General features: G+C 41.6%; 1 protein-coding gene across 2 annotated transcripts; it reads left to right on the plus strand.

Annotated features, from left to right (window-relative positions):
• The first annotated feature begins 3,129 nt into the window (after positions 1–3,129).
• Positions 3,130–20,840, plus strand: IRF3 (interferon regulatory factor 3). Of its 2 annotated transcripts, XM_014071885.2 has the most exons (10): positions 3,130–3,240; positions 5,672–5,868; positions 7,404–7,581; positions 7,693–7,784; positions 8,359–8,413; positions 10,486–10,593; positions 11,375–11,497; positions 11,799–12,173; positions 17,962–18,080; positions 19,865–20,838. In XM_014071885.2, exons 2-10 carry the CDS (start codon positions 5,704–5,706, stop codon positions 20,024–20,026), a joined length of 1,377 nt encoding a protein of 458 aa, XP_013927360.1. In that variant the 5' UTR covers positions 3,130–3,240; positions 5,672–5,703; the 3' UTR covers positions 20,027–20,838. The 2 variants fall into 2 exon arrangements, with proteins under 2 accessions (XP_013927360.1, XP_087569780.1); XM_087713654.1 differs by lacking the exon at positions 11,375–11,497 and having other exon boundaries at positions 19,865–20,840.
• The last annotated feature ends 2,274 nt before the right edge of the window (positions 20,841–23,114 follow it).

The following is a 23,114-nucleotide window of genomic DNA, read 5'->3' on the forward strand; positions in this document are numbered from 1 at the left end:
TTTAGTTGCCAATCGAGGACTACTTGTAACCAAGTTAAGCATGATATATAAATACAAGCAGTAAATATGGATTAATCAATTCTATAAATCATGGTTAAACGATGACTTGTCAGTTGGGAAAACACAATTTATTCTCAGCATGAATTGGGAATATGACTGCTAGTGTTTTTATTTGTTCATCAGTTGTATTTCTCTACAGTAGCAGTCCTCAACTTTTCCGGCTCAGTGGACCGTGGAGGTGACAGCTGTGGTGGGGGAGAATGGATGGTTTCATGTGCATGCATGCACTGCTTTCACAAATGCAGCTTCGTGGACACATGTACATTTGCCCACTACTTCCATGTCCCAATTCCGAGTGGGCCGTGGCCCAGCACTGGGCTGCGGCCTGGGGGTGAGATTGTATCTGCTCTACAGTATATCACCTCAGGTTAATACCTTGGTACTGTATGTTCACATAAATCACTAAATCAGCATTTCTCAAGTTGAAACAGGGATCACATTTTTTTTAAAGCATATAATACATGTGCAGAAAAAGGAGGAGCTTGAGCATCATCAAAGCATACAATGGGCTTACACAATCACTGCAGCAAGCAAAGCTTGAGTAAATATTGAGAGATGCCTAAACTCATTTTGTGATGAATAGACAGTTCCCACTTACTGGTGACTTCTGACATGTTTATAATCAAGCACAAGGTTGGAGTAAACTAAGAATGATTAATATAGTTCATCAAGAACTAGTGAGTAAAAGATGTCAACATTTTTATTTTTGAGTCTTTCTGTCTTACTTGTGGGTTCAAACACTGCACTGATTTTGCTAATATAGGTAATCCTCGACCCATGACAATTGAGCCCAAAATTGCTAAATTTGTTAATTTAAGTGAGTTTGCTCCATTTTATGACCTTTTCTTGCCACAGTTGTTAAATGAATCATTGCAATTGTTAAATTAGTCAAATTGTTGTGAAGTGAATCTGCCTTCCCCATTGACCTTGCTTGTCAGAAGGTCACAAAAGGGGATCATGTGACCCCAGGACATTGCAACCATCATAAATATGAGTTAATTGCCAAGCACCTGAATTTTGATCATGTGACCAATGGTCGTAAATGTGGAAACTTGTCATTTCACCTTTTTCAGTGCTGTTGTAACTGAATGGTCACCAAACAATCTGTTGTAAATTTAGGACTATGTACAGAGTAAACCACAACTGGCAGGTTTCAAACATGATACAAAGACATAAACATAACTGAGTTAACATAGTACATTAAACCTCAAGCATGTTAAATATATTATGATTTAATCTTATGCATAAAGCCAGTTTCTGTATGCACACAGCACACTCACTTTTTTTTCCTGAATAAAGTACAATTGGCAAGTCCCAAGTTGCTTTTCAAAAGGCAATTGGACTGAGGATCTCCATAGACATTTACAATTGGCAAGATTCACAAAAAAACCCATAAATGAGTACTGTTTAGCCTAACTGGATTACAAGTATTCTTTGACTTATAATTCATTTATAACCGAAATGACAACAGTACTGACAAAATGTGACATACCAGTCCTCGCCGTTAAGACCATCACGACATCCCCATGGTCATGTGACCAAAATTCAGGCACTTGGCAACCTGCATGTACTTACAATGTTTGTAATGTTCTGGGTCATATAACCATTTGTGATCTTCTCAGTGAACTTCGGGCAAAGCAGCATCAATAAGAAATGCCAGATTTGCTTAATAACAGTGACCCAAAAAAAGTTGTACAATTAGGCATGCCTTACTTAATAACTGCCTTGCTTAGCAATGGAAATTCTAGTCCCAATTGTACCCATAAATTGAAGATTAACTATAAGAACACAGCCACTGTGTAATTGGGGGAACAGATAGGATGGAAGGAACTAAGAAAATTGCTGTTTCCTTGGACAAGGACCTGCTACTAGAAAGTGGGGACTTCATCCAAGTCATTCCCAGCTCTATTACAATGACACCTGCTGAATTCTGGAGCTGGGAGCATCTTTCATGAAAATGAAAGCATCCCAATAGAGGTTGCCAGTAGCTGTTCTTTTGAGGCTATTCAAATGAGCATAGGAACTAACCAGTATTATTCCTTGCACATGCTCTGCTTTTAGCTGCCCACTCTGATGCCCATTAGATGCCTTGGACTTCTGTGTTGCAATGCCTCAGCCTGCTTGGTTAAATATACAGTACATCATTCCAGCAATACAGCCAGAGGGCATTAAAGAGAGGACATGCCTTAGGCTTCTTTATAATAATATATCATAAAAGGCAAAAAAAGTGGTCCAGGACTCTCTTTTTAGTACAATAGTACCGTTCCTTGCGGGGTTGTAGAGATGACTATTCGTTGATGGATTCCTTCGGGAAGAAAATTAGCAGCATTGTGCACCCTTTTTCACAACTGAGGTTATTCTAGAAGCCCATCCCCTCCTCTAAAATCCCTCAGCAACTTCTCACAGCTTTCCCCAAACTGGCACTGGGAAATGACTTTATCCAGGTCTCTGTCAGCTGCAATCAGCATGATTTCTTGGATTCTTGTCATTAGGCTAGCTACCGAAATATTGCTTACCTAAAAGAAAAAAGGAAAAGAAAATTAAAACTGCCTCCCTGATGGGAGGGGTCTTTAGATCTATGGAGAGTGTTCTGCCTCAAGCATTGTAGGCTTGCTTGGGGCATGCAGTTAACTCCACGCTTAGGAATCTTATTCTGATCAAGTTTATTATCAGGCATTCTTAATAGCAAAACTTACAGTTCAGTGTTAAGATACTTGCTATAATCTGTTCCATTACGTGGTGTAAAAAGATGATCCTTCACTCTCATGCTGAGAGCAGATACAAACACTACTTATACGGGATCACAAAGACTTCACAAAGACTTTTAAACTGACCGGCTATAAACTTTGCAGGCAGGCAGAATGCTCCAGTGGCCAATCAGGAACACAGATATGATCACATGCCATGGAACTACATTTCCCATATGGCAGTATCTGCCTACATTTCCCATGAGGTAGTTTCTTAAAGGAGACAGTTCTTAATTCCTATACTAGCTCTATACTGCTGTCTATGTACTGCTAGGGCATCACAGAGAGAGAAAAAGTAGAGGCGTGTCCAGTTGAAGATTTCTGAGCCAGGAAATCGAAACTAAATGTGTGACACCGGGAGAGGGGAGCTTGTAACCTGTTTTTGTTTTTGTTTTAATCGGTCGATCAAAGCAGAGATCCTGTAGAGAAAGAGGTAGGTACTCTGATTGGGGAGGGGGCGGTCGGAGTTCGGGCAGGTGCTCAAGTTGTCTTTACCCCGATGATAGCCGAAGTCTCTCGCAAGTACTCTCCACCTTCCATATCCAAAATCAAAATACGCGAGGCCCACCAAATAATAAGTTATCTTTCCAAAATTTACAGAGTAATCTGAGGTTTACTCCGAAGTAAATCCTCCCCAGATGAGAAGCTGTCGAAGGTTGCCAACAGGGTTTGTGCAACTATTCCATCTTTTTTTTTTATTTCAAGATAATGGAACTACGGATGAGAAAGTTCGTTGTTCAGATGTCCAGACAATGTTGTGAATGAGAAAAGGCTATTTGCAAGAGGATCAGCGTCTTGTTTAGGAGTAGGGGAGCAGCCTAAATTCGCTGCTGCTTAGAACGTTTCACAAACAATTGTCCTCTATGTATTTGGACCACAGCTCAATGAAATGACAATGAAATTCTGGAAGGTTCTGTCATCTGGACAGCTGCAGATTGGGGAAGTAGTCGTTCATGGCAAGGGATTGCAAGCAATAGAAGAGAATAATTGTAATTTAGAGTTGAACTGTGGGGTCCTTGATGCTCTCCAAGTTTGGTGATATTTTTGCAGCCATTTCATTACCCTAATAAGTAATATGGGAAGTGCACCCCAAAGAAGACAATGCCAGAACCTCTGAAACAGTGCAGGAAATAAAAATAGCCTTTTCAGCCGTAGCTAGAATTTTTTTTTAGAATAGCAGAGATGGAAGGGACCTTGAAGGTCTTCTAGTCCAACTCCCTGCTTAGGCAGGAAACTCTATACCATTTCAGACAAATGGCTACCCAACATCTTCTTAAAGACTTCCAGTGTTGGGGCATTCACAACTTCTGGAGGCAAGCTGTTCCACTGATTAATTGTTCTGTCAGGAAATTTTTCCTCAGTTCTAAGTTGCTTCTCTCCTTGATCAGTTTCCACCCATTGCTTCTTGTCCTGCCCTTGGGTACTTTCGAGAATAGTTTGACTCCCTCTTCTTTGGGGCAGTCTCTGAAATATTGGAACACTACTGTCATGTCATTCCTAGTCCTTCTTTTCATTAAACTAGACATACCCAGTTCCTGCAACCGTTCTTCCTATGTTTTAGTCTCCAGTTCCCTAATCATCTTTGTTGTTCTTCTCTGCACTCTTTCTAGAGTCTCCACATCTTTTCTACAACCAAAACTGGCAACCAAAACTGAATGCAGTATTCCAAGTGTGGCCTTACCAAGGCATTATAAAGTGGTGTTAACACTTCTCTGATCTTGATTCTATCCCTCTGTTTATGCAGCCTAGAAGGTGTTGGCTTTTTTGTTATTTTGTTATTTACTAGAAATAAAGTCAGATTCTGAAAATACTTAAGGAATTAGGTTAAAAATAAACTCTCCATCAAATTCCCTTTTTCCTGCCCCCTGATAAGATTAACCCCCAGGATTGGAAAGACAAAGGGACAGGATTAACCCATTAAAGCAGGAAGACAGGATCCAGAGCAGTCACTTTAACCAAAGGCACACATCAAAACCCATCAAACTATAGAATTGTGATGGCGAACCTATGGTATGCGTGCCAGAGGTGACACACAGTGCATGCCCTCTCTGATGACATGCCAGCCAGCCATCCCCCCCAGTTCAGCTCTGCACGCATGGGCACATGCCTCCCACGGCCAGCTGGTCTTCAGGTCTCTGCCATGCATGCACAGTGGCCAGGACACGTATGAGGGTGTGCGCATGCATAGAGGGTGGGTTGCATGCAGGGGGCATTGCATTTTGGGGTTTGGGTATGCACACGTGTATTCACACGCACTTTGGGCACTCGGTCCAGAAAAGGTTAACCATCACTGCTATAGGAGCTTCAATGGAAAATCAAGTATAGGAAAGCACGGGTTTGTCTCCCCCCTCCCCAATCTGCTTACAAGCCAGGAACACTGGAGCAGTGTCACTACCTTTCTTGTCTTCCTGAATTAAAGAACCCTGCTTTCTGGCAGTTTGCTTCTGTGTCATTTCTTCTCAGCATGGGTGACTGCTTCCCAGCTGGGAACAAACCAGGGAAATTTCTTCCAACAATTTGGTAACCAACAAAGGGACTCCCAGCCAAACCAGCTACCAGACAGGTCCTGGCCAGCACACACATTTGTCTGAGGGTAGAAGCCCATAGAGACTGTCGGGAGCTAATGGATAATAAAGAGATTTCTTCCAACGGTAACATCAGTGCATACCTGTACATATCCCTGATTATGTTACATAGTTTGTTCTTGAAATTTCTGCATGAAAACCACCAAGCTCAGAGACCGCCAAGAACCCCACGGTTAAGAATTCAGGATATTGCATGCCAAAAGTTTTCTCCATGCATGAAGAACATTTTTCTACATTTCCCCAGTGAATTGTGTTTATGATTCTGTTTCCCCCCCACAGATTTGAACTGACAGCACATCTGTATATCTCCAATGGGTACTCAGAAGCCTCTCATTGTGCCCTGGCTAATAGAGCAATTGGACAACCAGAGATATCCAGGTGTGTCTTGGCTCAACTCAGAAAAAACACTTTTCCGAATACCATGGAAGCATGCGTCACGACAGAGCATTAACCCAAGGGATTTTCAGATCTTTGAGGTAAGCTTGTGGAGATTTCTTCCCCTGTTGCATGTGTGTCACATATCATGTGGAAGAGATGATTAATTGTTCTCATTGTCAGAAAATTTCTCCTTACATCAAGATTTGGAACTCTCTTTAATAATTTTCCCACCCATCACTTCTTGTCCTGCCCTCTGGTGCTTTGGAGAATAAATCAACCCCTTCTTCTCCTCTCCTCTCCTCTCCTCTCCTCTCTTCTCTTAGAAAGCCCTTCAAGTACTGGAAGAGAATTATCACCTCTCTCCTAATTCTTTTCTTCCATAGCTTAGAGTTAGGTTAGTACTTAGGTTAGACCAGGGGTGGGTTTCAACCGGTTCGCGGCGGTCCCTGCGAACCGGTTGGTCGCCGAACCCGGAAGTAAGTAACTTCCGGGAATGGTGAAGGGCTCGCGCGCGCGCACGCCCGCACCCACTCCTTACCTGGTTTTGATGAATTCTGCGCTTCCACGCATGCGCAGGACGCATACAGCGCCTGCGCGATCCTCCAGGAGCACCTGGAGCATCGCACAGACGCTAGTACGCATGCATGCGCCCCGCGCGTGGACACCGCCGGCCTCGTTCCAACCGAACCGGTTGAAACGGGGCGAGAAACCCACCCCTGGGTTAGACATACCTATCTCCTTCAATTGTTCATCATTTGATTTAGCTTCCTGAGTCTTTATCATCCTTGTTGCTCTTCTCTGCACATTTTCCAGGGTATCAACATATTTTTGGTATCATGGTGACCATAACTAGATGTAGTATTCCATGTGTGGCCCCATTATTGCTGGATAAAACATTATTATTACTTCTCTTGATCTTCATGCTATTCCTCTGTTGATTCAACCCAGGACTGAATTGGCTTTTTTGGCTTTTTTTGTCAACTTGTTTGGCTCATAAGGTGAGTTGGGCTCGGAGAGAGTGACTGGCCCAAGGTCATCCAGCTGGCTTTCATGGCCTAGGCAGAACTTGAACTCATGGCCTCTTCCTTTCTAGCCTGGTGCCTTAATTCTAGAACAAACTGTCATTCTTCACTTGGTGAAGTTCATTTTTTTTTCCTGATGGCTCTCTGAATTATTCTGTATTGTGGTGGTGAGCTTTAAGTCAGTCTTGATTCCTAGTGATTTTATGGACAGATATGTCAGTTCTGTGAGGTAGACTAGATCAGGAAACACAGGTCTGAAAGAAAATAACTGGCCCAAACTCAACCAGCTAGCTTTCATGCTTAAGGGAGGAGGAGTACTCAGGTTTCCCTGGTCCCTGATACATCTTTGAGGACTACTCAAAATTTCCACGACCGGTTCTCCAGAACTGGTCAGAATCTGATGAATACCACCTCTGATGCTAAGCCATAAACCATAACCATGTCTTATAAATTGTAGTGGCTGGATTTACAAAATGCACTAAGTCGAGACAGAAGCAAGTCAGATTGTAGTCTGTTGGATGAACTCTGCCATATGCTAGCTTGATGGGGAACATGAAGGAAGGGAAACCAGGCATGGTGATTGCAGACTATACTGTTGCCTTTCTGCGTAGGACTGGGCCATTGCTAGACACCTTTACAAGCCAGAAACAGATCCTCGGACTCCTTCAGACTGGAAGAGGAACTTCCGCGCTGCTCTGAACCGAAAAGATGGTATTGAGATGGTGGAGGATAATAGCACTGACCCTGAAGATCCTCACAAAGTCTATAAAATCAACTTTAATATTGCCAGTAAGGAATTAACTTCAGAAAGCTTAGCATCTACCAAGGACAATATAATTTAAAAAGGGGGGAAATGTGAGTCAGAGTGAAAGAATACTTGCTTATTATTTTCTTACTCAGACCTAAATAATCCAGCTGTGGAGGTTATTCCTGCACCATTGATTCCAGCTGAAAGTAGGAGGTCACCGGGAATGAGTTCATCGTTTAGTCTGGTAAGTCCTCTTCTGTCTCACTCGATAGTCAGGTTCCTTTCCTTTGCTGGATCTTTCCAAATACTCAGTATAGCATATTTACCCCTGCAGAATGAAGTTGTAGTATCTTCTTATATCTTTAAAGATTTAATTCAGTCCCACTTTTCCCCTTGTTTCCAACAGCTTTTCAAAAGCCTTTCTTTGTATTTCTTGTGCTTAACACTAAGTGACAGTGCTTATTGATATGTGCTACATTTCTATCCTGGGAAACTGTTCCCAACATAGCTTATATGCTTGAATAGTGAAATGAAAAAAAAAAGAACTTTTTTTTTCACTCTGGGTGGAGAGGGGAAGGCAAGGTGTGTCCCACTGTGGCTCATGGGCTGCATGTGGTCCTAGAGAGCTAGTAATGCAGCCTCATAAGATTATAAATTTTTCACATTATGATGAGCGTTTGTATATATTAACTATTACTATATATTTTATACATGGCCCATGACAATTCCTCATCAATCAGTGTGGCTCAAGCAAGCCAATAAGTTTGACATGCCTTCAAGACTAGATGCTTTTTTTGATCTTTCATCCTGTTCTTCAGGATGAAACACAGGAGAATGTGCTGAGTACCTTGGATTGTTTCGCTTCAGCTGATGGTGAGTGACAAAAATCAAAAGGATCTTATTAAATATCAATTTTTCACAATGGTGAAAGATAACATTTTTAAATGTTTATAATACAAAACAAAAAACATCTGTTGGAGCGTACATATAAAATAGTCACTGAAATGTGATTCAGAAATAGAATAAATTGAACTTCTATGTTTAAAAGCACCCAGAATCTAAATTAAAAGGAAACAATGGGATCATCAATAGAAGACAAATTTAGAAAATTAGTATGAGATTTTTAGGGATGCGGTGGCTAAGTCGCTGAGCTTGTCAATCAGAAAGATTGGCGGTTCGAATCCCTAGTGCTGCGTAACTCCCGTTACTTGTCCCAGCTTCTGCCAACCTAGCAGTTCAAAAGCATGTAAAAATGCAAGTAGAAAAATAGAAAAATAGGAACCACCTTTGGTGGAAAGGTAACAGCATTCCGTGCGCCTTTGGCATTTAGTCATGCCAGCCACATGACCACAGAGACGTCTTCGGACAGCACTAGCTCTTCGGCTTTGAAATGGAGATGAGCACTGCCCCCTAGAGTCGGGAATGACTAGCACATAGGTGTGAGGAGAACCTTTACCGCACATGATATTTTATTGGTATTTTATTCCTAAGTTGATCGCTAAAATAAATAACCTTAAGGTTAAAAAAAAGATGAAAAATTAATAATTGGTTGGAGAATTCTTCCATATTTGAAAGCAGTGTCATAAAGCCCAGCAATTTTGGCAGATTGTTCACCAAAAAATGAAACAAATTTTAAATATTGACTTTTCTTTCTCACCAGCATATCTAAGCATTACGTTCCTAAGAAAAATACCGAACTGGCTTTATTTGTGACAACACTCACTAGTACATTTTATACTTTCCATTGGAAAATAGTGGAAGTGACTCAGTTCCTTCTTTGGTAGCCAGACAAACCAAGGATTATTGGGTGTATGCATTAATGTCAAAATAATTTTATTTTTAAAATTTGACATTAACATGAGAATCATTTATGAATTATAATTTTGCACATAGACTTCCGCTATATTCTATCCAGTATTTGGGATTCTCTTAACGTAAGATTTTTAAGCTCTACAATATAAGGTAAACTGTTGTAATATAGTTCCTTGTGTAGGTGTGTGTCCTTCATGGCCTAGTTCATACTGGGGCTTGCGGAGTCAAGCTGAATCACACAGGAGAAAACAAACTCCGAGAAAGCCATAACATCCTGATAATGCATAACATAACATTCTGAGATGTGCCCTACCAATGACGCCCAGGATTTGACCATATATAGAGAGAACTTTCCTGAGCAGTAGATTAGAAATTGTACTTTTACAGGCTGTTTTTAACCACATGCTATTGCTCCTCCTGCCTTTGTCCTGTCTCAATAAAAGGGGCTCTCAGGTTTTCATCTGGGTCGCTCCATCCCGAGAAAATTTGTCTCCTGTCTTTTCTCAACATTGGCTTCATGGGCGAACAGCGGAAACTTCACAGTAAACTTCAGACTGCTTCACATTAGCTCTCGGCTTACAATCATTCGTTTAGTGATCATTGAAAGTTACAAAAAAATGACATCATAGTTCATGCTAATGACTGCTGCAGTCCTCCCAAGATTCACCTGATAAAGCTTGGCAACTGGCTCTATTAATGACCATTGCAGTGTCCCAGGGTCATGTGTTCACCTTTTGCAACCTGACAAATAAGGTCAATGGGGAAACCAGATTTACTTTACACCTTGTTACCAGTACTAACTTAACAACTGTGACAAGACGAGATATAAAATGGGGCAAAACTCATTTAACAACCATCTCACTTAGCAACAGACTTTTGGGGCTCAATCGTGGTCAGAAGTCACAGACTATAGCTAGAAATCATTATTTTGACTAATGATCCTTATATTGTCCTTTTTTCTTAATTTCTGACTTGATTTTAATAATAGTTTTTAAAGTGCCGAAGTGATGTAAAATAACCTTTATATATTGTATCAATTAAATGTTAGAAGAATAAAAATATTGAAATCATTCCTTGTTTCGGTATGAAGTTTTCGTTAATGTCTCTCTGTTTCTATAATACTTCACTTTTAGCCATAGAAGACTATCCAATGTGGTTTCAAACTCCATCCAAATTGGTTCCGGATGATTCTACAACACCATTGACTCTATTGCAACAAATCGAGGGAACCAATGAATTTGGTAAGCTTCCTGAATCTAGGGGAAATTCTTGGTTGTCTTGTGGTCAGAGAAGTTCCATTCACACAGAGCAGTAACCAAATGAATCATACTGTTTCACAGACAATAAACTCAATCTTGAGCTTTGAAAACTACATTTTATGTTTTAATGCTGTGTGAACCAAGTCCCTATTATCTAGGCATCACGTGCCATCTAGATATTGTAGAAATAAAATAACAACAACAACAACAACAACATGAAATACAAAGAATTCATCTTTTAGGAGGAATAATGATTGGATGCATAAGTCTCCATTTTCATGTAATATTAATTGTCCTTGTTTTCTAAATTACTGAGAAAAATGAATGACATTTGAAAGGAGGACAAGAATTGCTTTGGAGATTGGATTGCCATTCTAGTGAAGAATGTTTGAGGATTGTGATAGTCAGAGACAATCTTTCAAGCTTCTGTTCCATTAGATCAAAATCTGCTTGCTATCTCAAGATTTAAATCCTAGACCCATTAAATCAGAAGGAATCTATCAGCATTTTCCTGCCCAATTTTTTTTAAAATAAAAAAGTGTAACCTGCCATGAGATGCAGCTTCATAAAATGCCTAGAGTGGACAAACTGATACAGAAATTATATTGAGACAAGGCCTTAGGTGATGGAGGTGGGAGAGCTAACTGCCAAATAATGATGCAGAAATTGTTGTTCCTCCACTTCCAAATCTCCACATTTTAGTTTCTTAAATGAAACCCATCAGTTTTAGGTTCTTAATATATATATATATTGTTCTGTAAAGCTCCACATTCAGGAATGGCAGCAGAAAATATTATTGGCTGTGAAAACCCACCATCCAATTTAGAATTGTATCAACCCATTGCCATGAACGCACAATTGGAACAACTGACAACAACTCCGTTTGGTAAGTTTCCTGAATCTAGAGGAAATAACTACTGCAGGATATAGTTAAAAACTTGGTAAGAGAATCTTGGTTTCTTAAGAAACTGGAAAACCTGTGGCTCTATAGATGTGGCTGAACTAACCTACCAGCATAGATAGTACTGAATAGTGCTGGAAATTGTAATTTAGAATCACATATTCTTTGGCACAAGTGTACTGTATTAGTGGTAATTTACAGCAGTAAAAGTTTGAAATGGAGTGGGTGGGTGAACTAATAAAAAGTACTGTCTCTACCCTGAAAATTTGGATTTCCTTCTTTTTAGAGACAGATTTTGAGGTTCGGACTTTTTATCGGGGTCGTCAGGTCTTACATGAAGTGATCAATAAAGAGAACAACCGAGGCCTATGCTTCGTGCCGCCTGGTGTCCATGGAAATTATCATGATTTGGCGGATGTATCATTTCCTGACCCCACCATTTTGAATGATAAGCTGCAAGCAGAGTACACATGTCGTCTTCTCAAAGGAGTAGCTCCAGGTGTGCTTCTCCGTATCATAGGAAACCAACTGTGTGGCATGCGCAAAGGTGTTTGCCATGTCTACTGGAGCCAATCTGAAATTCCAGGAGATCGCGTAGAGCATGGAAAGCTACCGAAGGAACAGTTTGTTCCCATCTTCAATCTGCAGCTTTTCGTATCAGGTATGCTAAGGTGATTTTTATCTGAATCCTAAGAACGCTTGTTTAGATGTCTGTTAATTCTACTTATTCTAAAGTAACCAGTAAACATTTATCCAAGGCTTCATTGAGCTTTTTCTACTAAAAGGGAGCCTGGTATGCACCTATTAATTAAATCTAAAATAATATACCGTATTTTTCTGAGTATAAGATGCACCTTTTTGCCCAAAAAAGAGGGTGAAAATCTGGGTGCGTCTTATACTCTGAATGTAGCCCCGTCCACCTAGTCTGTGCGTCAGATTTTCGGGTGGTTCCAGTCAGTGGGGATCCTCACTTCCACATGGAGCCTGATTCCCAAAGCAGCCCAGGGAATTGCATTGAAAGCCCCCTCAGGAGCTGCCAAATGCTTGCTGTCCCTCTGACAGCCGCTGAGCCTCCTCCCACTGCAGATACACTTTCTCTTTTCCCCTGGCCAGATCCGCCACCTGAAACGTGAGGATCATGGAGGAAAGAGCTTTTAGGTGGCAGCACCTTCCGCATGCACCGTTTTTGGAATCAGGGAGGGGATCCGCCACCTGAAAATGCTTGCCTCCGCGATCCTCAAGGGTGTTAGAAGGGCGGCAAAGGCTTGGCAGCTCCTGAGAGGGTTGAACTATCTCCACTTGCAACTTCATCGCCCTGAGGGCATCACTGGCAGCCGCTTCCCACAGTTTAGGAGGCTCAACTCAGGAGGCTTAGCTCAGGAGTTCAAAGAAGGCTTTGAATCAGGCTTGATTGTACCCCATTCCAGGTTTTTAACTTCCCGATCTAGAGTCCAGAGAAATCTAGCGTCTCTGAGGCACCTCCAATTTGCAGGATGAGGAGGAGGGCGGCATATACAAAAGCCTCTGAGTAACTGGGAAAGAAAGCCGTGCTTGGAACCTGCAGAAAACCGCCGCTCGAAAAGCATGCCTTTCTTTCCCAGTTACTCAAGAGGCTTTTGTATATGCCGCCCTCCTCCTCCTCCTGCAAATGAGAGGTGCCTCAGAGATTTCTCTAGAAACTAGATCAGGAAGTTAAAAACCTGGAATGGGGTACAATCAAGCTTGATTCAAAGGCTTTGGTTTTGGATCACTGCCCTGCCACCCAAAAATGCTGTTATAGTGATCTCTGCAGAACCCACCTCACCTGCCCCTTCTCTGGCAATTCCAGGCGGCAAAGATCGCAGTAACAGCATTTTGGGGTGGCAGCGAAGTGATCTCAGGAGCTTGATGGTATCCCATTCCAGGTTTTTAACTTCCCAATCTATCCCTTTTCTCTTCCTCCATCCCCACCTCCAACCTGCCCGGATCTGTCATGCAGCAAAGAGATATGGTAGCTGGGTGCCTGGCACCTGCTTTTGCACTGAGACTAAGGAAGCGGGGTTGCGAAAAGGGCTGTGAACAAGCCCGTTTGTTCAAGGAGGCAGCCTTGCCTCATCTTCTTTGGGCTTACCTTTTGTGGCTCAGGAACCACCACGAGGAACCATTAATCCAAATGAAAGGGATCCCCACCCCTCCTCACCCAATGGGTCGTTCTCAGTCGAGCGCAGCAGCGGTGGTTCAGCAGCCCCACGTGTCTCTCTCCTCACTGAAGAGAAGAAGCGAGCCGACTGCCTCTCCTTGGACCAAGCGGCTCTGTGTGGTCGCCAGTCAGAGGGGAAAAAAATAAAGTGCAGAGAGATATGTTTAGTCCTGCCCTGCCCTGGGGAGGGGTAGAAAAAAGTGGATTTGAGATTGATAAAAACCTTACCCTTTAGAATGATCAAGCCCCCACACATCATGTCTTTGCCCTCCACAGCCCCCAGAAACACTTTGCAGGCCTCCCAAACTCTCTGCATGCCTCACTTTTCAGAGGGTTTGGGAGGCCTGCAGAGTCCTCTGGAGGGCCTGGGGAGAGGGGCACAAAAACTTTTTAAAAAATTTACCTCTTCAAAATCTTGGTGTGTCTTATACTCCAGTGCATCTTATACTCTGAAAAATACAGTATATAGCATGTCATGGAGTGATTTGTGTGGTTGTAAAGCCTGACTTGATGGCATATAATCCATGTTGCTCAAACAGCAGTCAAAAACTGACATTGCACTGGTAGGACAGGTTAGAAGAGAAGTGTCAAACTCAAGGCCCAGGGGCCGGATCTGGCTCGCACGGAACTTAGATCTGGCCCACACGGCCCCCCTGGAAACAGTGAAGGACCGGCTCATAATGCCTCTGCCAGCAAAAACAGAGCTCGCAAGGGCCACATGCGGCCTTCCTGAGCTCCATTTTTGCTGGCAGAGGGTTGCAGGAGACCATTTCAGCTGAAAACAGAACTCATCAGGGCTGCGGAGAGCTTCATTTTCACTAGCAGAAGGTTATGGAGGCCGTCATAGCCAGAAACTGAGTTCAGGAGTCAGTTTTCGCTCGCAAAGTACTCAGGCCACCACAGATGCTCCAACACAAGTTATGTCGGGCTGGGCACACCCACCCTGACCACACTCATCCTGGCCCTCAAGGTCAAACACAACCCTGATGCAGCCTTCAGTGAAATCGACTTTGACGCCCCTGGGTTAGAACATGGTACTTCTGATCGCCTCCTGCAACCAGACAGGGAAATCAACTTAGAGCGGGGGTGTCAAACAAGTCCTGCGGGTTGAATCCAGCCCATGGGGTATTTTGATCTGGCCCACAGGACTGCCCTGGAAACAGCGGACCTGCCGGCAGTGCCTCTACCAGAGAAAACAGACCTTTGCCCTCCTGCGAAAACAGAGTGTTCAGCCTCGTGAGCTGTTTTCACTGACAGAAGGTAGTAGGAGGCTGGCGCAGCGAAAACTGGAGCTTGTGAGGGCTGTGAGCAGCTCGTCTGAGCTCCATTTTCACTGGCGGAGTTTGCAGGAGGCTGTCTTATCTGAAAATGGAGCTCGGGAGGGCAGAGGGTTGCAAGAGGCGGTCGCAGCCAAAAACAGAGCTCGGGAGCCTGTTTTTGCTGGCAGAGAATTCAGGGCACCACAGGTGCCCCCGGCATGAGTGAAGACGAGCTGGCCATGCCCTCCCTGGCCATGGCTCCCCACCACCCCTTGAGGTTAAACACAACCCTGATGCAGACCTCAATAAAATCAAGCTTGACAGCCCTCACTTAGAAGAAAAACATTCTGCCTAAATAATAGGATACAAGCATCTTCTCTATTCCCTCCCTCTCTTGAAAAATACACGTGCTTTCAAGATGCAATCCAGCCCAAACTTTCAGAAACCTGAATTTAATTTAAAATCACTACAGATAATCGACTTATAATCATTCATGTATCAGTAGTGACCATTCAAAGTTAAATGGCACTGAAAAAAAGTTACTTATAACCAGTCTTCGCTTTACAACACCACATTCCCACAGTCATGTGATCAAAATTCAGGTGCTTGGCAACAGGCATGAATTTACAACAGTTGCAATCTCCTGGGGGGTCATCTGAATGCCATTTGTGACCTTCCCAATTTTCTTCCAGCAAGCAAAGTCTATGGGGGAAGCTTAATGGCCATTTAACAACCGCAAGCGTTTAACAGTCATGGCAAAAGAGGTTATAAAGTTGGGTGCAATTCATTTATTAACCATCTTATTTAACAGAAGAAATTCTGATTCAGGAAGAGTCTTTTGATTAGATGTTTCAGGCTTTCTTTGATTTCTGAGTGTGTCATCAACATATTGAAGATTATTGATTTTCCTCCAATCTTTCCAGCTTCTTTATGATCCCTTTTGACATACAGGTTGAATAAGAAATCTAAAAGAATGCAACCTTGCTATCTTCCATTTTCTGACGTGAAACAATCAAGATTTCCATATAGTGGCTTTCTGAATTGGGTACAATGACTGCACACAACTTGACCAGATGTGTTAACACTCTCAGGTCTTTTAGGACTCTCCACAGCTTGCTGTAATCAATACAATTGAAGGATTTTTTTATAGTCAATAAAGCAGATGTAGATGATCTTTTGATATTCTTGAGATTTTCCCATGATCCAGTGTAGATTTGAAGTAGTCACTAGAGCCACAATCCTTTCTGAAACCAGCTTAAACATCTGGAAATTCTTTTTCAATGGAGCTATGTATGTTGTACCTTTTAGTGTAGTTAATGTGTTATGTGAGAGTGGGGTTTCCCATTTTCTCCCTTTGTACACACAGATATGCAACCAGGCTATATTTGTGCATAACATTTCAATTATGGTTCACACACTAAGAAGAGCCATTATGGGTTTTTATGATTGCTTAGGGGACTTATTCAGGCCGTCTACATCTGATTTACAACGTGTCCTTGTTTTTGCCATGCTTTTTCTAGATGTATGGTCCGTATGTAATTGAACTATATGAGAATCCATAAATTTTCATTAAATTAAAACTTGCAAAATGGCCATTATAGGTTGTCTTTGACTTAGGACTACAATGGAGCCCAAATATTTTATTGCTAACTAAGGCAGTTTGACTCCATTTTACAACCTATTTTGCCCCAGTTGTTAGATGAATCAAATTTGAAATTTAATAAAATTTGTATGCCGCCCACTCCCTTGGGACTCTGGGGGGCTTACAGACAAGATAAAAAGCATTAAAAAAATTAAAGGTAAAAATAACAGTTGTTAAAATTACATACCATCCATTCTGTCTAAGTGGGGCTGGACATTGATCAACAGCCCCAGGCCTGCCGGAACAGCCAGGTCTTGGTGGCTTTTCGGAAGGCCGGGAGAGTGGTGAGGGTCTGGATCTCTATGGGTAGATCGTTCCATAGGGCCGGTGCAGCTACAGAGAAGGCCCTCCCCCGGGGGGCCGCCGGCCGGCATTGTCTGGTCGACGGCACCCAGAGGAGGCCCAACTTGTGAGATCTTGTTGGTCATTGGGAGGTATGTGGCAGGAGGCGGTCTCTCAGGTAGCCAGGTCCTAAAACCATGTAGGGCTTTAAAAGTAATGACTAGCACCTTGAAGCGCGTTCTGAGACCAATAGGAAGCCAGTGCAGCTCGCAGAGGATGGGTGTAACATGGGTGTATCTAGGTACACCCAGTATCACTCATGCGGCTGCATTCTGGACCAATTGTAGTCTTCGAACACTCTTCAGGGGCAGCCCCATGTAGAGCGCATTACAGTAATCCAGCCTTGTGGTGACGAGGGCATGAGTGACCATTCAAAGTGCCTCCCGATCCAGGTAGGGCCACAACTGGTGCACCAGGCGAACCTGGGCAAAAGCCCCCTTGGTCACAGCTGACAGATGGTGTTCTAACGTTAGCTGCGGGTCCAGGAGGACACCCAAATTGCGGGCCCTCTCTGAGGGGTGTATGATTTCACCCCCCAGGCTAAAAGGTGGAATGTCTGGACTATCCTTGGGAATCACTGTAATTGTTAAGCGAACTGTGCAATCATTCTGAGAATCTGATTTCTCCTATTGACTTGGCATGGCTGGAAAAATTACAAATGGGGTCACATGATCCCGGGACAATACAAGGGTTATAAATACATGCCAGTTGCCAGGCACCCTAATTTTGATCACATGACCATGGGCATGCTCCAGTGGTCTTAAGTATCAAAAATGGTCATGTCACTTTTTTCAGTGCTTCAAATGGTCACTAAACAAATAGCTGTAAATTGAGGTCTACCTGTATATTGATTCTAAATTTTGGGGATTTCATTGCTCCCCTTTTGTTAAACTTGAGGCATCCTTGGTAGTAGAGGCACAGTTTTCTCACCATATGCATCCACTAATTGGGGAATAGGTATTATATTTTCTTGTGGTAACTAAATACAAGAAAAAAATTCCACCCACCCGTCTCTTTCTTCCCTCAGATTTGATTGGGTACATCGAAGGGCGCAAAGGTTGTCCTAATTACACTTGGTGGTTATGCTTTGGGGAAGAATGGCCTGACTCCAATTGTGTCTGGAAGAAAAAACTGATCATTGTACAAGTAAGTTCTTGTCGTACAGTTTGTTAGATGTACAGTATATATGTTCATTTTCCCAGTATGCTTTTCTCATTCTCCTTGTCTCCCAAGGAAATATTTTTATGTGCAGCTGTAAAATAAATTGGACACGTAAACCCAAAATGATGTGACATAAACCACATTTCCTATAATTTAATTTAAAAGTAGCAGACTTCAGTAGTAAGAGCTAGGAAATATTCTGTGCTGGGAATTGCATTTAGCACCTCCACCTTGGCAAATTAACACACTTTTTAGCCAAAATTTAACTATTAACGGTTTTCGTTATGATGGTTCAAATTATTGTGATTGTTGTTTGCTGGATTGAGCACTTGATAAATATAAAGGACACGAACAGAATAAATAAATAAAACCTGTGCAATTGAAATTGATTTAGAGATATGCTTTTCAATAAGCAAAGATATCACTTCAGAGTTTTTGTTTTTGCCAATATTAGTTCTACAGTGAAAATGTTTTCTCTCGTCATCTGAGCAGGAAGAAAACAACTGTTTCTGTATGTGGCTATTTACTGCTTACTATCAACTGATTCAATGATCTGATTCACACATTGTAATTATGTATCTGCGTTGATTCTTAGCAACCACGTAAATTGTCTTCACATATTTCATATACTGAGGTATAATTTCTTCACCCATAGCCTAAGAAGTGCAAGATGGCTTGATTTACACAACACAGTAGACATGTACTGTATATAAACCCCAAATCTCCTTTTCCATTCTGCCCTTAATGCTCATGACAAGTTTTGTTAGGATGGAAGAAGCAGGTCTGACTTTTTCTCAGCTATAAGCAAAACTGTGAAAGAGAAAGGATTCTCTTTGTAAGGATAAATTAAAACAAGTTTCAGAAAAGATTGTTGCTTTCCAAATGTTTCCAAAACAGCCCTGTTCTTTTGGCTGCTAATGAAGAAGCCTTTCTTTAAATCTCTCCTCTTTTTCATGTTATTCATTCCTACATTCTGATTGGGAATTTTCCCTCTCCTCTTGGTTACTTATTTATGAATCCCTTCTATCTTTCTAAGGAAATCCAAAAGTAAACAAAATTTCTTCAAAGACCACAACAGTTGTTGCATAGATCTAAACGGGGAAGTAAACAGGGTGGTGACCCAGTAGCCTTCTGAATGTTGACAATCTCCCATCCTTGAGCATTAACTGTTTGGTTGGGATTGAAGCAAACTGAAAAACAGATTCTAGCAAGCCAAAAATTCCCCATTCTTCAAGTCACAAAAGTCACAGAAGCTGGACTTTTAGAGTAGCTACATCCAGACATATTAAAGCAGAATATATTTCTAATTCATGGCTTAATATGCTACCCAAATACAACAATTCTAACCTATAGTTTACTGGCTACCACAGAAGTTTATGCCTTGTTAGTTTGCCAAGGATTTTACATTTAATATTTTCTCCTGTCACATTAAAATTTAGAATCCAAATGTTTACGTTCAGAAAACAATGTAACATTTCTGAAACAGTGCCTTTGGGGAATCTCTGAAGGGCTTACCCAAAGGTTGGAGGGCCACATACGGCACATAATTAAACTAGAATGTTGTATGACACTAACTCCTTTTGACTTATTCAGCAAGCCATGGTTCAACGTGTGCACATCAAGATGAGATTTCACACTGCAGATTTCAGAAATAACCACCTTTATGATTTAGTAGAGATGAACAAAATTTTAATAATTGATTATAAGCAGCAGTTTTATGTTCTCTCTCTCTCCCATTCTCCCCTCCCTTCTCCCACTTTTATACCTAGGTAATTCCTAAGATTTTAGAAACTCTTTGTGAACTGGGCAAAAGTCATGGGGCATCATCATTAAATGGTAATGAACCAGACTTAAGGATTTCAGATTCTCTAGAACATCAACAACTTTTGCAACAGCTGCGAAAATGGGAAGAAAAAATGGATACAGTTTAGAAACTAGTTATACTGCACTGTACCAGGTGTTCACCGGTATTCAACTACTTTTGAATTCTTCTATTCTAAAGCAGAATGACATTTTGTCTTTCCTGTGAAAAGGTGAAAACCGAGAACTGAAATGTGGCCTAGAATTCTGTTGGATTTTTTGCATTAATATGTTTCCGTCCTCCTGCCAGCCCTCTGGTTTGGGGCCTACATTCTTTCTAGAACAGTGTTTTTCAACCTTTTTTGTGCAAAGGCACACTTTTTTCATGAAAAAATTCACGAGGCACACCACCATTAGAAAATGTTAAAAAAATTTAACTCTGTGCCTATATTGACTATAGCAGTTAGCAATAGCAGTTAGACTTATATACCGCTTCATAGGGCTTTCAGCCCTCTCTAAGCGGTTTACAGAGTCAGCATATTGCCCGCAACAACAATCCGGGTCCTCATTTTACCCACCTCGGAAGGATGGAAGGCTGAGTCAACCCTGAGCCGGTGAGATTTGAACCGCCAAACTGCAGACTAGCAGTCAGCTGAAGCAGCCTGCAGTGCTGCATTTAACCACTGCGCCACCTATAAAGTGTTTTTCCCACGGCACACCTTATACTATGTCACGGCACACTAGTGTGCCGCGGCACAGTGGTTGAAAAACACTGCTCTAGAATGTTAAAAAGTTTTGTCTTGTTTGGTCTAATAAAAATTGCTTTGTATTATCTTGATATGCTGATTTCCTCATTTTTTTACTTAGGTACAGACAAGTTTTAATATTAAACAAATCAAATTACCCATCTGATTTAAATAATCTAGACATATGGACACTTCAATCGCCTTTTTTACTGTTTTGTCTGTTTTATACAATTTTGGTTTTTTTTAAAAAAAATCCCCAGCAGTTTGGCACTTAAAGACTTAGGGGTTTGTTTGTTGGAATTTTGTCAAACTAGTAATGTTTAGCTCCATTATTATTTGAGCCCTTATCAAGTCTTACCAAAAATCAGTATTTAATCCTCTTGTTACTCTTGCCATTTGCTTCTCAACTTGATACTACTTTCTCATCTATATTGGAAACTGTGTATTACAATCCCAAGATTGTCGGATTCCATAGTCCAATGTGTTTGAAGGTCCTATTGCCTACCTGTTCTAATTAGCCGTTTCCTGTTCAGTGTATTTCACGGGTGTCAAACTCAAGGCCTGTGGGCCGCTTGTGGCCCATGGGGTGCTTAGATCTGGCCTGTGGGGCTACCATGGAAACAGCAAAGGACCAGCCGCAGTGCCTCTGCCAGTGAAAACAGAGCTCCATTTTTGCTGGCAGATGGTTGCAAGAAGCCTTTGCAGCCAAAAACAGAGCTCAGGAGCCTGTTTTCTCTGGCAGAGCACTCAGGCCACAAGCATCCCCTACACAACTGATGTCGAGCTAGCCGTGCCCAACCCTGGCCCTGCAAGGTCAAACACAATCCTGATGCATCCCTCGATGAAATAGAGTTTGATATCCCAGATGCATTCCTATGTTTGGAATTTTCGTTTTGCTTCCTTCTAAAATTTATTTATGATTAATTTGCCGCCCATGTGGCTGTAGGGCTACTCTGGGTGGTTTACAACAATAGACCATAACATTATAAAACAAATTTAAATATAACTATTGTAAAACAATGAAGTGCAGCAATATGAATTAAAAGATGGGCAGGGAGGAAGCAGGATGCACAGGGGAGGGGGAGGAGATTGTGTCAGCTATTAGTCCAGTAGCCACCTCCAGTGTGGAACTCCATTGGGTCCCAACCAGCCAGCCAGATCTTCAGATTTTCATGGAAGGATGGGTGGGGACTGCCTTTCTCAATTCAAATTAATACTATTTCAAAGTATAATTATTCTATTATTATTCATTGCTTAATTTTGATATGGCATCCTCCAGTTGTGTTTAACTTCATCTTCCAGAATACATAGCCCAGGGACCCATGTCATTTAGAGATTATGGGAATTAAAGTTGATTGCATCTGGAAGATTGAGAACTGCAGTAAAGCTCTTCCTGGTTAGTTCTTAATTCTGCATTTGCATAGGAAATGTGCATTTACACATTGCCAAGAATCCTAGCTTAATCTGTGACTGAAGAACAGTCACTCCACTTGGCACATCACTAAGCCATGAAGAAAACATGTTATGCATAAATTTAAAAATATGGTTGAATGCACCTTAACAGGCCAGGATTTGTAAATTAACCACAGGAATGGATAAAATTATCTTAAAGCTTCTTAGCTTGTTTGGACATATCTATGATCAGATTCCCATAACACAAAGCAATCTACCCAGCTATGTAAAAGAATGAATATATGCATGTACCAGGTTATACATGTCCATTGCTTTTGTTTTTTTTAAGTGTCAATGTTTCCTCCTGCTGACTGACTGGATACATTTCTGCAGGTTTTTTGGCAAGATTTCAGAAATGGTTTACCATTTCCTCCTAAGGGTTGAGAGAATGACTGGCCCAAAGGTCACACGGTTGGGTGTAATAAGGCAGGTTTAGAACTTGCGGGCTCCTGGTTTCTAGATTAGCACCCTAATCACTACAGCAGTGGCGCTCTATAAAATTTATTGTACAATAAATATAGTTAATTGTAAATTAAATTTGAGGGAAAGACTGGTCTCTACCTAGCTTCAACCTCTAACCCATCATAATTTTAAAGGGAGGAGCAAGAGTTACTAACAAGTAGAAACAGTAAAAAAGTATGGGGACAGCAGTTCTATTAGACCGAATAACTGCATCATACTTCCCAACCCTGGAGATTTAAGGCATCTATCTTGCAGAAGTAAATTCCAAACATTAAACATTCTGAATTTTTTTTTTATCCATACCAATCTTTTGCCAATCAAATTCTGCAGGATAATCCATCATATAATCTTGGTAAAGCACCTGGACCACTAATGTGTATGTTTCTTCTATGTTCACTTCCCAAGTTTTATGTTTCCTGTTCTAAAAACCCCAAATTTCTTGCCATTCCTTGTAAGTGCTGCAAATGTCTGATCCAAATTGGCAAAGCAACATGATTGTTTATGTTCATATATCCATAGTACCCTTCAAAGTATCCCTTTTCTCAACAGCTTTACGAGG

The sequence above is a fragment of the Thamnophis sirtalis genome, unplaced genomic scaffold, assembly GCF_051295495.1.
Source record: "Thamnophis sirtalis isolate CommonGarterSnake01/CBP01778 unplaced genomic scaffold, rThaSir2_p1.2 scaffold_4, whole genome shotgun sequence".
NCBI classification, from domain to species: domain Eukaryota; kingdom Metazoa; phylum Chordata; class Lepidosauria; order Squamata; family Natricidae; genus Thamnophis; species Thamnophis sirtalis.

What these genes read in the sequence shown, in the direction of transcription:
- IRF3 (XM_014071885.2), top strand. Translation starts at nt 5,704, where the DNA reads ATGGGTACTCAGAAGCCTCTCATTGTGCCCTGGCTAATAGAGCAATTG. An exon ending in GGGATTTTCAGATCTTTGAG is followed by an intron (nt 5,869 to 7,403) that starts GTAAGCTTGTGG and finishes CTTTCTGCGTAG; the next exon opens with GACTGGGCCATTGCTAGACA. An exon ending in AAAAACTGATCATTGTACAA is followed by an intron (nt 18,081 to 19,864) that starts GTAAGTTCTTGT and finishes TTTTATACCTAG; the next exon opens with GTAATTCCTAAGATTTTAGA.